The sequence below is a fragment of the Dipodomys spectabilis genome, unplaced genomic scaffold, assembly GCF_019054845.1.
Source record: "Dipodomys spectabilis isolate Male_0828 unplaced genomic scaffold, ASM1905484v1 ptg000030l, whole genome shotgun sequence".
NCBI classification, from domain to species: domain Eukaryota; kingdom Metazoa; phylum Chordata; class Mammalia; order Rodentia; family Heteromyidae; genus Dipodomys; species Dipodomys spectabilis.
In genome coordinates this window covers 8,278,136-8,292,924 of record NW_024870707.1, presented here as the reverse complement: position 1 = coordinate 8,292,924, position 14,789 = coordinate 8,278,136, and the positions used below count along the sequence as shown (strand labels likewise).

At 57.0% G+C, this 14,789-nt stretch overlaps 2 protein-coding genes across 7 annotated transcripts; one reads left to right on the top strand and one right to left on the bottom strand.

Moving 5' to 3' along the window:
* Nucleotides 1-270: 270 nt before the first annotated feature.
* On the bottom strand, nt 271-2,644 carry Rom1 (retinal outer segment membrane protein 1). The gene is made up of 3 exons (XM_042676053.1): nt 1,407-2,644; nt 745-991; nt 271-645 (listed from the first exon to the last, which is right to left on the bottom strand). The coding sequence occupies exons 1-3, from the start codon at nt 1,994-1,996 to the stop codon at nt 424-426; spliced, it is 1,059 nt and encodes a 352-aa protein (XP_042531987.1). The 5' UTR covers nt 1,997-2,644; the 3' UTR covers nt 271-423.
* A 76-nt stretch (nt 2,645-2,720) lies between these two features.
* Nucleotides 2,721-14,764, top strand: Eml3 (EMAP like 3). Of its 6 annotated transcripts, none has more exons than XM_042676026.1 (22): nt 2,721-2,847; nt 3,716-3,887; nt 3,970-4,227; nt 4,310-4,423; nt 7,101-7,168; nt 7,326-7,449; nt 7,671-7,841; nt 7,997-8,066; nt 8,150-8,260; nt 8,488-8,583; nt 9,215-9,370; nt 9,526-9,667; nt 10,033-10,184; nt 10,498-10,623; nt 10,708-10,839; nt 11,655-11,722; nt 12,360-12,448; nt 12,520-12,617; nt 12,741-12,828; nt 13,706-13,804; nt 14,181-14,201; nt 14,304-14,764. In XM_042676026.1, exons 1-22 carry the CDS (start codon nt 2,826-2,828, stop codon nt 14,606-14,608), a joined length of 2,682 nt encoding a protein of 893 aa, XP_042531960.1. In that variant the 5' UTR covers nt 2,721-2,825; the 3' UTR covers nt 14,609-14,764. The 6 variants fall into 6 exon arrangements, with proteins under 6 accessions (XP_042531960.1, XP_042531959.1, XP_042531958.1 ...); XM_042676025.1 differs by having other exon boundaries at nt 3,967-4,227; XM_042676024.1 differs by having other exon boundaries at nt 2,724-2,847; nt 14,071-14,201; nt 14,304-14,591.
* Nucleotides 14,765-14,789: the final 25 nt, after the last annotated feature.

The window sequence follows — 14,789 nt, the reverse complement described above, 5'->3', positions numbered from 1 at the left end:
CATATCTAGTGGCTTTGACCACAGGGCTGGTTCCTAGGAAATCTAGTTTCTCACCCCAGTCTAGCCTGTGACTACCCGTGACCCTTCTAATTCTAGGAGTCTCCTCCTAGAGTCTTGATGAGGAGTTGGAGTTTGCCAGGCATAGGGTGGCATCCTGCCTGTAATCCTAGCTACTCAGGAGGCTGAGATCTAAGGATCACAGTTGGAAGCCAGCCTGGGCTAGGAAAAGTCTGTGAGTCCCTTTATCTCCAGTTAACCACACAAAGAAAAAAAGAAAAAAGCTGGAAGTGGAACTGTGGCTCAAATGGTAGAGAGCCCACCTTAAGCAAAAAAGCCAAGGGAGAGCTCAAGACCTTGAGTTTCCCACATTTGTCCATCCCTTCCTCTTCCTCTGCCCCTGTGCCCCATCCCAACTGCAGATTGCTAGGCCTCTTCCGGCTGATCCTCCTTGGGAGGGTCGTCTTCTGGTGGGGCTTCCTCAGGCGCTGGTTTGTGGGTACCCCCTCCTGGCAGCCATGCTGTTTTCAGCATGTCTTTCAGCCCACCAGGGAGAAGGTAACCCTGTGTTTCTCCTTCCCCATCAATGACCCCTCCAAGCCCCTCCAGCGCTGTCTGCAGATACCTCAGGCCGAGGAGCACCAGAGCCTGTGGGAAAAGCGAGGGTGGGGTGGTAGTCAGTGGTTCCCAGAGCCCCAGGGCTGAAGTCCCAGATGGAAGGGGACCCAGGGTCCTTTGCTGACTCACCTGCAGCAGGAATGTGACAGCCAGCATGCTGCCCAGCGTGCTAGACAAGTCCTGCAGGTGTCCCAGCAGCACCTCGTGGCACCCTTGGGCCCAAAGGTTTAGGTTGCGTTGTCGGGGATCGAAGAGAGGGTGGGCGTAAGGGTCTGAGAGCCGGCTTTGCAGGCAAGGCCGGGGCGAGTGGGGGTTGCAGCAGGAGAAAGGGACCCCATCAGTCAGGTACAGGCCTTCCACATTGCTCTGGATCCGGCTGCAAGGCAAGGGCTTAGGATGTTGGCCAACTCAGGCCTGGGGGAAAAGCTGTGTGTGTGGGGTCCACAGGAATTAAGGAGGGAAAAATGATAGTAAAACATTTATAGACTGCTTTACTCTGTGCCAAGCACGCATAATTCACTTATCTTCACAACTCCTAGCAAGATAGGCACTGTTATCTACATTTTATAGAGGAGGAAATGGGCCCAGAGTGGCTTTGGCAACATGCCTTGGGTGGCACAGCTGATACATAACAGAACTGTAACCCCAATTCTCAACCACTCTGTTCCATTTATTGCCCGTCTGGATCGGATGGGGGTGGGGAGGGGTGGTTCAAAGCAGCAGGAGGGCCTGGAGTGCAGGGTGGGGGGCGAGGAAAAGAAGGAAGAGAAGGGGAGAAGCAAATCACTCACTCAACCACATCCTGGTCATTGGGGTCCAGGTAACGGCTGCTGACCCACTGGACCCCAAACCAATCCTTGTAGCCATGGCGCCCGCAGCAATGATGCTTCAACTGCAGCTCATCCATCAGTCGCTTGGCCTGACAGCGCCCAGGCACCTCAGTGTCCTTGTAGTGAGCCAGGGCGATCCCCAGCCCTTCCTCCAGCCCCTGGTCCAGACTCATAGGCAAACCCAGGGCTAGCCCCAGGGCAAGGATCAGAAGCCCTCCGCCCCCAGCTGTGCCAGCCGCCAGCAGCGGGCCCAGGACGCCTCGCCAGGGAGGGAACCGAGCCGCATCCAGACTCGCCCGGCTGGCTCCTGCCGCCCCCAGCCCGGTGCCCAGAGCCACCGCCCCCGCCGCCAAGGCGGTCTGCGGCAAGGCAGGGAACCGACAGGAGGGGGCCAGGAAAGTGCCCAGGTGCCTCAGCTGGGCCAGGAGGTGCCCACTAGAGACCAGGGTGAGGCCGCTGGCTAATGCCAGCAGCCAGGAGAGGAGCCAGAGCCCTTGCGCCAGACGGATGCGGGCCTGGAGGGGCAGCACCAGGGGCAGCACCGGCGCCATCTCCCATCTCTGCCCGAGGGGAGAGTGCAGAGCCGTCGGGGATGACGGATGGCCAGGACAGGGTGCTGAGTCAGCCCGGCCTGGCTTGAGCTAGGTTAATGCCATGCTGACCCCAATACCCTGGGCTTCCTCCCACTGGGCCTTAACCCTCTGCCGGCCCCGATTCTGGATGCGCGGGCCTTGCCCCTTCGGGAAAGCCCCGCCCACGGGCACAGCGCCCACTTCGTGACCCCGCCCTGCCCCTTCGCGGAAGTGGGGGTTCGACCGGCCCGGCGGCGGCCTGGCTGCAGGGTGGGGGGGTGGAGAGGAGACCTCGGGAGCCCGCGCCCCCTCCCGAGTCCCTTGGGATCCCGGGACGGGGCGGGGAGGGGGGACCCCGGAAGGGCTCGGAACTCGAGGCCAGGAGCGGTCAGGGGCCGGGCCCGCCCGCGCACAGGGCCGCGGGGCCCGGACGGGGAGGGGTTACCCGGCGTCCCCCCCCTCGGGTCCGCCCCCCCCCCCCCGCGCTTCCTGGCGGCTCCGCGTCCGGCGCCTGTTTGTGCTGCTGCGGCGCTGGGGCCCCGGGACGGCCCCGCCACCCCAACCCCGGGAGCCGAGAGCCGCCCCGGCGGGCCCCGGGGGGGCTGCGGCCCCGGCTCCCTAGCGCCCCCTCCAGGCCCCATCCCCGCGCCCGACAGCGCCCCCCCGAGGGCAGGCACGGCGCCCCCCCTTCCCGCCGCCGCGCGCGCGCCCCGGGGTGCTTCCCCTTCCCCGCTCCCCGGCCATGGCCCCCGCGGCGTAGACAACTCCTCCGCCGCTGCCGCTCGGAGCCAGCCGGGGGGGCCCCCGGATGGACGGGGCCGAGGGGCCCGGTGAGTACGGGGCGGGGCGGGCGGCGCGCCTCTGCCCGTCGGTGCCCGTCGGTGCCCGTCGGCTGGCGAGCCCGCGTGCTCCTCGGCCCCCGGTGTGGGGGGACGCTCCGGGCATCCTCCACTGCCCTTCCGGCCGCCCCCGAGCCCCTGGGGTCCTCCGGCTGTCACCTCGGCCTTCCTGAACGCCCGCCCCCCTCCCGAGGGCCGCCCCCCCCCGTCTCCCCCGTCGCCTGTCACCCCTGCTGTCCCCTGGGAATTCCGAGTCTTTCCCCCTGGGACCCCTCCCCCGCCCCCCGCGGGTGACTTGGACGTCGGCTGCGCCTCCAGTCCGTCACCCTGGCCCCGCACCCTGGAGCTCCTTCCTGGTCTCTGACCCTCACTGTACCGCCGCGGGCCTCCCCTCTGCCCCCCCCCCCCCCCCCCCGTCCCTGGCTTGGTTTCTCTGCTTGGTTTTTCTTTTTCTTTTTGAGGCCAGGGCTGGCTGCGGGTGTTGGGAGGCCCCCCGTCCCTCACCCATCCCGCTGCGCCCGCCCGGCTCCCACGTTCCTCGGCGGCACTCCATATTCCCCCGCTGGTACTCCGTGGTACTCCCTGTCTTCCTTGCGGAGGCTGAGATAGCAGGAAGGAAGCTCTGCCAGGCTTCCCTGCTTTGCCCTGCCAGGAGGAGGCCGCTGATCCTCCGCCGCCCTGGGCTCCTGCCCTCGGATGCGCCTCCTTCATGCCCGGGGCTGCTGCAGAGGGGGCGGTCCCGTCGGACCGTGGTGAAGTTTGGGGGGAGGGAGTGTGTGTTGGAGGGGCACAGGCCTCCCTCAACCCTTTCTCCAGGTGGTGGCATTTTTGTTTTGAGTTCGTCTTGTTCCTTTCCCAGAAGAGGGCTCTGCCCAGGACGCCCTGCAGTCCCTGAGCCAGCGGCTTCGAGTGCAGGAGAAGGAGATGGAGCTGGTCAAGGCGGCCCTGGCGGAAGCCCTTCGCCTGCTCCGGCTGCACGGGGCCTCCCCCTCCCTGCAGGGCTCTGGCATGCCAGCTCCTACACGGGACAGGTATTCATGCCCCACAGCCTCCTCCTCCCCCTTCATGGAGCTTCTAGGGGGGCATTAGGTTGATTCGCTTTCTCCCCAGCAGCCCTGCAGCACCCCCAGGACTGCCACCTACATGCAGCCCCTCTTTGGTGAGCCGAGGCACCCAGACAGACACCGAAGTGGAAATGGAGCCGTCCCCTGCGCCCCCTGGCCTGAGCAATGGGCCTCCAGCCCTTCAGAGGGGTGGTGAAGAGCCTAGTGGCACGCAGTCTGAAGGAGGGGGCAGCAGCAGCAGCGGGGCTGGCTCCCCTGGACCCCCAGGGATCCTCAGGCCTGTGCAGCCCTTACAGCTCGCTGAGACGTAGGTGTTCCCGCCGCCGTGGAGGCTGGGAGGGGTGGAGGATCCCGAGCAGACCTTCACCTGCTGACTCTACCCCTACCAGGCCTCGGAGAAATTCTTCCTCCTCTTCCTCCCCCTCTGAGCGCCCGCGGCAGAAACTCTCCAGGAAGGCAGCTTCTTCTGCCAATCTGTTTCTGAGGTCAGGCAGCACGGAGAGGTGAGCAAGGCCCCTCCTCAACCTGCCCTGTCCAGACACAGGCTCTGGACTTCCCACATTGCTCACCTCACTTTCCTGGGTAGGAAACCAGGTATGGGAATCGCATTACTCATCAGAATGAGGGGATCAAGCACTTTTGCTCCTCAGGATCCTTGCGGTGTACATGGCACTGTGCCACACCTGCCATCTCATTCAGTCTCTACAGCATCTTTTTTTGGGGGGAGGGGCAGGGATAGGTGGTCCCATGCAGTCCATTCAGTTCATTACATTGGTAAGGAAACAGGCTCAGAGATAGTAAATCAATTTGCTCAAAGTTACACAGCTAGAGTTAACCCAATTCTTCCTTTCTTCTTTCTTTTCTTTTTTGTTGGTCAGGGGGCTTGAACTCTGGGCTTGGGCACTGTCCCTGCGCTCTTCAGCTCTACTGCTGAAGAGCTGCAGCGCCACTTCTGGTTTTTGAGTGGTTTATTGGAAATAAGAGTCCCACGGAGGGCTGGAAAGGTGGCTCAGTGGTAGAGCGCTTTCCTTGAATGCTTGAGGCCCTGGGTTCGATTCCTCAGCACCACATAAGCAAAAAAGAAAAAAGCCGGAAGTGGCGCTGTGGCTCAGGTGGTAGAGCGCTAGCCTTGAGCTGTAGAGCTGAGGGACAGCGCCCAGGCCCAGAGTTCAGGCCCACTACTGGACCCAAAAAAAAAAAAAAAGTCCCACGGACTTTCCTGCCCAGGCTGGCTTTAAACCATCATCCTCAGATCTCAGCCCCCTGAGTAGCTAGGATTATAAGCGTGAGCCACCGGCGTCTGGCTTTTTTTTTATGCCTGTATTTGGGCTTGAACTCAGGGCTTGGACACTGTCCCTTACCTTTTTGTTCAAGACTGGCACTCTGCCACTTAAATCACAGCTCTACTTCTGGCTTTTGGCTGGTCAGTTGAACCTAAGAATCTCACAGAGGCTGGGCGCCAATGACGCATGGCTGTAATCAGAGCTACTCAGGAGGCTGAGATCTGAGGATCACTGTTCAAAGCCAGCCCCGGCAGGAAGGTCGATTGAGACTCTTAACTCCAGTGAACCATCAGAAAACCAGAAGTGGTGCTGTGGCTCAAGTGGTAGAGCACTCACTTTGAGCTGAAGAGCTGAGGAACAGCGCCCAGGCCCAGAATTCAAGCCCCAAGATCAACCAAAAAAAGAATCTCACAGACTTTCCTGCCCAGGCTGGCTTCAAGCTGTGATCCTTCCATCTCAGCCTCCAGAGTAGCTAGGATTGCAGGAGTGAAGCACCAGCGCCTGAATTCAACTCTGCTTTCCCCTGCCCTTTCTACTGTATCACAGAACACCTTCCAGGATTCCAAGAGGATTTTCCACTCTCATGATTTTCACGCATGACTGTTCTCAGAGCTCAGATTGCCTTCTCTCTCTATCCTGGCTTCTTTATTTTTAATTTTAATTTTTTGCTTATTTTTTGCCAGTCCTGTGGCTTGAACTCAAGGCCTGGGCACTGTCCCTGAGCTGCTTTTTGCTCAAGGCTAGCACTCTATCATTTGAGCCACAGCGCCACTTCTGGCCTTTTTTGTGTATGTGGTACTGAGGATTCGAACCTGGGGCTTCATGCATGCTAAGCAAGCACTCTGCCACTAAGCTACATTCTCAGCCCTCCCTCCCTCCCTCCCTCCCTTCCTTCCTTCCTTCCTTTCTTCTTTCCTTCCTTCCTTCTTTTCTTCCTTCCTTCCTTCCTTCCTTCCCTCCTTTCCTTTTGCCAGTCCTGGAGCTTGAACTCAGGGCCTTTCTTTCCTTTTGCCAGTCCTGGAGCTTGAACTCAGGGCCTGGGTACTGTCCCTGAGCTTTTTTGGTCAATGTTAGAACTCTAACACTTGAGCCGGGTGCCGGTGGCTCACGCCTGTAATCCTACCTACTCAGGAGGCTGAGATCTGAGGAACATAGTTCAAAATCAGCCCAAGCAGGAAAGTCCATGAGACTCTTATCTCCAATAAACCACTAGAAAACTGGAAGTGGTGCTGTGGCTCAAGTGGTAGAGTGCTCGCCTTGAGCTGAAGAGCGCCGGAACAGTGCCCAAGCCCAAAGTTCAAGCTCCACAACCGACAAAAAAAAAAGAACTCTATCACTTGAACCAGAGCTCCACTTCCCAGCTATTTTGATGCTTAATTAGAGATGAGTCTCATGGACTTCTTTCCCTGGGCTGGCTTTGAACCACAATCCTCAGATCTCAGCCTCCTGAGTCCACAGTAGCTAGAGTTACAGGCTACATGAGCTGCCAGCACCCAGCTCAGTTTGGCTTCTTGCTGGTTCGGGCCTGGGCAGTGTCCCTGAGCTGCTTTTGCTCAAGTTTAGCACTCTACCACTTGAGCCATAGCACCACTTCTGGCTTTTTCTGTTTATGTGATACTGAATAATTGAACCCAGGGCTCAATGCTAGGCAAGCACTCTACCACTAAGCCACATTCCCACCCTTTCTTGCTGGTTCTTTTGGAAATGGAGTCTCATGAACTTTTCTGTCCAGGCTCATTTTAAACCTCGAGCCTCTGGATCTTAGCCTCCCAAGTAGCTAGAATTACATGGATGAGCCACCAGTGACCAGCTAGGAACCTTTCTTGTGTCCTACCACTCATCCGTCAAGTGTTGGAACCTGATTCTAGTCTCCTATGTTTTTCTTTCTTTCCAACAGCCGTGGGGGCAAAGATCCCCTCCCCAGCCCTGGAGGTCCTGGGTCTCGGAGAAGCAATTATAATTTGGGTATGTGCAGAGGGGTAGAAGGAGAGACCTTGGATGATGGAGTTAGGGTTTGGGTTCATGCCCCAGGACCTGTATTGGGGGAACTATGAGATAGGATGGGTGGAGTTCTGCTCTGGCTCTTCTGGAAGGGAGGCTGACACCCCCCTTTTTTCTGTAGAAGGCATCTCAGTGAAGATGTTCCTTCGCGGCCGCCCCATTACCATGTACATCCCATCTGGCATCCGCAGCCTTGAGGAGCTGCCCAGTGGCCCACCCCCGGAGACCCTCAGCCTTGACTGGGTGTATCCTGCCCCCCGAGTCCCACAGGAACCACCTCCCCACCACGGGCCCCCGCTTCTTTTCCTTAGAGGATCTTCCTGGGGGATGGGGACAGAGAGTCCTGTGAATGGTCCCCTCCCATCCTTCCACAGATGATGCTGCCAGCCAGAAACCTTGTCATTCTTCTCTCTTCTTCCTCTTGCCCCTGACCTGCCCTTTTCCTTGACGGTGCTTCCCATCCCAGCTATGGGTACCGGGGTCGTGACTCCCGCTCTAATCTGTTTGTGCTGCGCTCTGGGGAGGTAGTCTACTTCATCGCCTGTGTGGTGGTGCTGTACCGGCCCGGGGGAGGCCCAGGGGGTCCCGGAGGTGGCGGCCAGAGACATTACCGGGGACACACGGACTGCGTTCGATGGTGAGGGGCCTGGGGAAGGTGGGCTTGTCTGGAAGAGGGGTTGGCTGGGAATGAAGGAGCAGGAGAGAGAGGTTGACTTGCTGCTCTGTAAACAATGCGAGTTGGGTGGTCTTGAAAAAGACCCCTTTCTCTAGAGTGTCTCCTCCCCTACTTAGCCTTGCTGTTCACCCCGATGGGGTGCGGGTAGCCTCAGGACAGACGGCTGGAGTGGACAAGGATGGAAAGGTGAGGCTGAATACCAGGCAGACAAGATGAAATTCCAGCCTGGCTCTCTCCTTCAAAGCCCTGATCCTTTTCTCCTCTACCAGCCCCTGCAGCCTGTGGTTCATGTCTGGAACTCAGAGTCGCTGAACAAGTTGCAGGAGATTGGACTGGGGGCCTTTGAACGTGGTGTCGGGGCTCTGGCTTTTTCAGTAGTGGTGAGCTGGCCCCAAAGCTTCTAGACCTCTTCTCCTTATCCACTTTCCCAGGAAGCCTGGGAAGTTCTGGCTTCCTGAGCTCCACCCAGCCAGTTCTCCTGAGAAGAGGGTGCATGCCAAATTCTCCTGGCTTCTCAAGCTGTGATCGCACCCTCTGCCCGATGATCATGAAACCCCAGGCCTCCAGGGCTCACTCAGTCCTGCCACTGTGTGTCCCCCATCCTCAGGATCAGGGTGCTTTCCTCTGTGTGGTGGATGATTCCAATGAGCACATGCTATCTGTGTGGGACTGCAGCCGGGGAATAAAGCTGGCAGAGATCAAGGTGAGGAGTCCAGGTGGCCTGGGGAGGAGGAGCGGGTATCTGAGGTTGGGGTGGCATGGGACAGAGGGAGCACACACAGCTTCAGGTTTACCCATACATTCCCTTCCAGTCTTCTAGGCTGTCTCTCAGCCATTCTCTCTTCACCTGTGAAATGGAGACCTTAGAAGTTCTGAGGGGCCAAGTACCAGTAGCTCACACCTGTAATCCTAGCTGTACTCAGGAGGCTGAGATCTGAGGATTTGAAGCCAGCCAGGGCAGAAATATCCCTGAGACTCTCATCTCTGAACCAGCAAAAAGCTGGAAGTGGGGCTGGGAAGGTGGCTCAGTGGAGCGCTTGCCTTGCATGCATGAGGCCCTGGGTTTGATTCCCCAGTACTGGCAGAGAGACACAGAGAAAGGTTTTTTTTTTTTTTCTCTTCTTTTTAACGGTGTTGGAGTCAAACCCAGGGCCTTGAGAATGCCAGGTGAGCATCCTGTCCCTGAGCTACACCCCCAGCCCAGACGAGCGCCTTGAAAAAAGGGTTGTCCTGGCTTCAGTGCCAGGTCACTTATAGGGATGCAGACAGAAGTGAAGGAGAATGAGGGTGCTCAGGGTTTGGGGTGGCCGGACTTAATGTCTTCCTTCTTTCAGAGTACAAATGACTCAGTTCTGGCCGTTGGCTTCAGCCCTCGTGACAGCAGCTGCATTGTTACCAGTGGGAAATCTCATGTCCACTTCTGGAACTGGAATGGTGGAGCAGGGGCTCCTGGGAATGGGACCCTTTCCAGGAAGCAGGGTGTCTTTGGGGTGAGGCATGAATGCGGTGGTGGCATGGGGTGGGACATAGTGGGGCTGGAAGAATGGAGCTGAATACTGTGGACCCTTACACTGCCCCTCTGCCAGCTGTCCCATGACTTCTGGACTTTGCCTTACCCTTTGCCCTCTGCTTTCTGTTCCCCCAGAAATACAAGAAACCCAAGTTTATCCCTTGCTTTGTGTTCCTCCCGGATGGAGACATTCTCACAGGGGACTCTGAGGGGAACATTCTTACCTGGGGGCGGAGCATCTGTGATTCTAAGACCCCAGGCAGAGGTGGTGCTAAAGGTGTGTGGTTGGGGGCTATCAGATGGGATGTCTACCCATGGGGTCTGTGGGAAGACGTGGAGGTTCCTCATCTGTCTACCTTGAGAGATGGCATTTTTTGGGGGGGGGAGTTGAGGGGGTTCTGCCAGATCTCAGGTTCAAAGCTCTACTTTTGCTGCTAGTTGTCTGGCTTTTGATGAACAGCCTAGGATATGCTTGGCATAAATGGGAAGAATAGCTGTGTTGACAGTCAGAGGGTTTAGAGAAAGTAGGGGCTATTAAATAGCTCAGTGGGTGGGACTCCTCTATTGTGATGGCCTAGACTGTCCTTTTCCTTACTCCCCTGCATTCCCAAGAGCCTGACCCATCTATGGCTTTACCAACAGAGACCTATGGGATTGTGGCCCAGGCTCATGCTCATGAAGGTTCCATCTTCGCCCTGTGTCTCCGAAGGGACGGGACGGTGTTGAGTGGTGGTGGGCGGGACCGTCGGCTGGTGCAATGGGGACCTGGGTTGGTGGCCCTCCAGGAGGCTGAGGTGAGGACTGGCCTAGGGTCAAGGGAGGGAGGGGGAAGAGGAATGGGTAGTGTTCTCATGGGTTCTTCACTTTTCTTTTGCTGTGTGTGTGTATGTCCCAGTACTGGAACTTGAACCTCAGGGCTGTCTTTCAGCCTCCTCTTTCACGGCTGTCTGGCATTTGCCTAGTTAATTGGAGATGAGTCTCCCAGACTTTTCAGTTGGGCTTACTCTGAACCTACATCCTCAGATCTCAGCCTCCCGAGTAGCTAGGATGACAGGTGTGAGCGGATGGTTTGCAGCGGGCTCTTACCATTTGGTTACCACTCTGCAGATTCCAGAACACTTTGGGGCCGTGAGGGCCATTGCTGAAGGGCCTGGCTCCGAGCTTCTGGTGGGAACCACGAAGAACGCGTTGCTGAGGGGAGATCTGGCTCAGGGCTTCTCCCCTGTCATCCAGGTTGTGGGGCTTCAGAGCTGGGGGAGGAAGGAGGGAAGCGGTGCTGGGGAAAAGGTGGCAGTGACAGGCCATGTTCTCCTGCAGGGCCACACGGATGAGCTCTGGGGGCTCTGCACACACCCTTTCCAGAACCGCTTCCTCACCTGTGGCCATGACCGGCAGCTCTGCCTATGGGATGGGGAGGGCCACGCGCTGGCCTGGAGCATTGATCTCAAGGTAGAGCTAGCTGTCCCTGATTCCTCGTGCTGTACCCACCATGACTTTTGGGGCCATGGCTCCTTCTCCAACATCCATCTGTTCTTCTGCATTTCTCAGAGGCAGCCAATTGTATTGGTATGGCCGTACTGGCTACTCAGATAGGAATTTATTTATTTATTTTTTTCTGTTGGTTGTGGGGCCTGAACTCTGGGCCTGGGCGCTGTCCCTGAGCTCTTCAACTCAAGACTAGTGCTCTACCACTTGAGCCACAGAGCCACTTCTGGCTTTTTCTGCTTATATGGTGCTGAGGAATCGAACCCAGAGCCTCATGCATGCAAAGCAAGCACTCTACCACTGAGCCACCTTCCCAGCCCTCAGATAGGAATTCTTTTTTTTTTTGCCAGTCATGGGCCTTGAACTCTGGGCCTGGGTGCTGTCTCTCAGCTCTTTAGCTCAAGGCTAGCACTCTACCACTTGAGCCACAGCACCACTTCTGGCTTTTTTCTGCTTATGTGGTGCTGAGGAATCGAACCCAGGGCCTCATGCATGCAAGGCAAGCACTCTACCACTGAGCCACCTTCCCAGCCCCCAGATAGGAATTCTTGTGTCCCTAGTGTTACCTGCTCCACTCCCAAGCCTCCTTTTGGTCCAGCAGCAGCTAAATGGTCAATCTGCAGCATAGCTAGGGGCTTCCCTGTTCAGGTTCCTATGACCCTGCCTCTATTATAGGTCTCTTGCCCATTATTTCCTTGGAAGAAGAGGAGCTTGGAAGTTATCATGACAACAAGGTGTCTCCTAGTTCCCTTACTGGAATTCCCCTTCTCTCCTCCCAGGAGATAGGTTTCTGTGCTGACTTCCATCCGAGCGGGGCAGTCATGGCCGTAGGACTGAGCACAGGAAGGTGAGAGTATACCAGGTCCCTGGGGAGATGTGGAAGGGTTGCTGGTAATGGGGAAGGGCATGTGTGACCAAGGCTGCTCAGGGGCCCCCCTGTCTTTCCACTTCTCTTTGCTTCTCCCTGAGGCCTGTGCCTCCCTCCCCTGCTCTCCTGTGGTCACTGTCCCCACCTCTTCCCCAGCCACTCTGTTCCTCTGAGCATGGGAGCCAAGGAGATGGCAGACCAGTATGGGGAAGCAGGGACAAACAATGATAGGCTTACTGACTCCACAAGGCTCTTGTGGTAGGCCTGCTCTGTACTTTCTCACTTCTTTTTCTTTTTCTTCTTCTTTTTAATTTTTTTTGCCAGTCCTGGGGCTTGAACTCAGAGCCTGGGCACTGTCCCTGAGCTAATTTTGTTCAAGGCTAACACTCTACCACTTGAGCCACATTCCTGGCCTCAGTTTCTGACTTCTTTTCTGGACAGCATCAGAAGGTCCCCAGCTTTTATCTGCCTCTTGCTTCTTCCCATTCCCCAGTAGTGGAATGCACTCCTCTGAAGTTCTGATTCACTACCTCCCACCTTGCCTAAGGACATCCATACCTAAAGACATCCCTAGAGGCCTTTGTACTTCCTTCTCTCTTTTCCTCTCCTCCTCCAGGTGGTTGGTTTTGGACACGGAGACCAGAGAGATCGTGTCTGATGTCACCGATGGCAATGAACAGCTCTCAGTTGTCCGGTACAGCCCAGGTGGGAGCTGCCCCCAGTCTGGATTCAGATTCTTCCCTGGCCCTTCTTTCTCTGAGTGACTCTCTTTGCAGATGGGTTGTACCTGGCCATCGGTTCCCATGATAACATGATCTACATCTATAGTGTTTCCAGTGATGGTGCCAAGTCGAGCCGCTTTGGCCGCTGTGTGGTGAGGAAGCTAAGGCGGAGGGTGGGACAGGGTCACTGTGGGTATAGGGACAAGGGATCTGGTGCATTTCATGGGCAGTCTGGGGATGGTGACTGCATTGGGAAACTCTACTCTTGTTCCCAGGGTCACTCCAGCTTCATCACTCACCTTGACTGGTCCAAGGATGGGAACTTCATCATGTCCAATTCTGGCGACTATGAGATTCTTTATTGTGAGTAGCAGTGGGGGGAGGACATTGGAAAGGGGCAGTTGGAATTGGTTTTGTGGGAGGCTACTGGTTGAGAAAGGATGAAGAATACTTGGGTAATACTAAGGGAATACTAAGAATACTTAGGGAACACCAGATAGGGACATGGAAAGAGTTTAAAATGGAATTGGAGGCCAAGCATGGTGGCACATCCCTGTAATCCTATCACTTGGGAAGCTGAGGCAGGAGAATCTCAAGCTTGGGACCAGCCTAGTCTATACAAGTTCTAGGCCTGGGCTACATGGCTAGAACTGGATTCAAACTGTCCCCTCCAAAAAAGGGAGCAGTTGAAATTATACCTATAAGAGAAATTATGTGATTTGGAAAAGTCTCAAATCATGCCTTCTCTCCAGAAGGATCTGAGGGGATTTGAAAATGGACTAAGAAAGGATTGTTTTGGAGGCTGGGTATCAGGTGACTCATGCCTATGGTCCTACCTGTTCTGGAGGCCGAGATCTGAGGATCCCAGTTGCCAGCTGCAGTAGGAAAAGTCCTTGAGACTCCTAGCTCCAATTAACCAGGAAAAAGCTGGAGGTAGAACTGTGGCTCAAATGGTAATGGGTTGGCCTTAAGCACAGGCTCTGAGTTCAAGCCCTAGTACCAGCACAATAACTGAAGTTTTCTAAGTTTCTTAGGGTAAGTATGGAGAGGCTGGTTTATCTAGGGAGTCTGAACTGATGAGATGTTAGAACTTTAGGGAGTACTCAAAGGTGATGATGGGGGGGGGGTAATGCTTACTGCTGCGTTCACATGTCACCTCTGCTCAAACTCCTCTTGCCAACCCTTTCATCTTCCCGAGGGAAGGTGGAAAGTGGAATTGAGTGGACCCCCCTCTATGCAGGGGACGTGGCTGGAGGCTGCAAGCTGCTAAGGAATCGCTATGAGAGCCGAGACCGGGAATGGGCTACTTACACCTGTGTGCTGGGTTTCCATGTCTATGGTGAGCAGGAGGGATGCAGGGCTTAAGACCTCCTGCTGGGAGTCGTGGGGAGACGAGATGGAGAATGCCTCCTGAGCTCTGAATGCTCTCAATACTGGGCCTTTGTGTTCTGGGGTGGGTGTCTAGAGACATGGCAGATCTAGGCCTGGAGGCTCCTCTGGCACTCATGCATGGGAATGAGGTTGATGGGTGCCCTATGGGCCAGGACCTGTGTAGCCCGGGGTGATGGACGGAGGAGGCCTGGCTGAGGAAGGTCTGTGTTCTAGGCGTGTGGCCCGATGGCTCCGATGGGACGGACATCAACTCCCTGTGCCGCTCCCACAACGAGCGAGTGGTGGCCGTGGCCGACGACTTCTGCAAAGTCCACCTCTTTCAGTACCCGTGCGCGCGCGCCAAGGTGAGGCCCTGGGGGTCCGCGGGGTCCCACTGAGCCCCCCGCCCGTCCCCCAGGGGTTCCTGCCGCAGCCGCCGCAACAACTTTACATGGTGTCTGGTTCAGGCACCGAGTCGCATGTACGGGGGCCACGGCAGCCACGTGACCAGCGTCCGGTTTACGCACGACGATCTGTTCCTGATCTCCCTGGGTGGCAAGGACGCCAGCATCTTCCAGTGGCGCGTGCTGGGCGCGGGGGGTGCGGGGCCGGCGCCCGCCACGCCCTCCCGGACCCCGTCCCTGTCTCCCGCCTCCTCCCTGGACGTCTGATCGGCCGTAGACGGGACGTGGACCGGCCCTGCTGCGTGACTCCGCCCCGCCCGAGCCCCCCAGGTGGAGGGACGACCTTGCCCTGGCTGACTCCTCTCTAGACTTCCAGACATTCCCGACCGTGCCTTTGCCTGGAGGGGACGAACGGCACCCTTTGCACACACTGTACAGACCCGCTGTGGCCGAGCCGGGCAGCCCCAGCCCGGGCCTTCACTCGCGCTGCCTGCTGAGGGGCAATAAATAGAAAAACAAATTCGCCTCCGCTTCTCTTGTTCCTTTTTG

Excerpts from the sequence above, each read along its gene's own strand:
- Rom1 (XM_042676053.1), bottom strand. The coding sequence starts at position 1,996 with ATGGCGCCGGTGCTGCCCCTGGTGCTGCCCCTCCAGGCCCGCATCCGT. Across the intron at positions 992-1,406 it reads AATGACCAGGATGTGGTTGA|CCGGATCCAGAGCAATGTGG; the intron begins GTGAGTGATTTG and ends CTTGCCTTGCAG. Across the intron at positions 646-744 it reads CTGTCACATTCCTGCTGCAG|GCTCTGGTGCTCCTCGGCCT; the intron begins GTGAGTCAGCAA and ends CTTTTCCCACAG.
- Eml3 (XM_042676021.1), top strand. The coding sequence starts at position 2,826 with ATGGACGGGGCCGAGGGGCCCG. Across the intron at positions 10,185-10,497 it reads TGGCCCTCCAGGAGGCTGAG|ATTCCAGAACACTTTGGGGC; the intron begins GTGAGGACTGGC and ends ACCACTCTGCAG. Across the intron at positions 14,202-14,303 it reads ACCCGTGCGCGCGCGCCAAG|GCACCGAGTCGCATGTACGG; the intron begins GTGAGGCCCTGG and ends TGTCTGGTTCAG.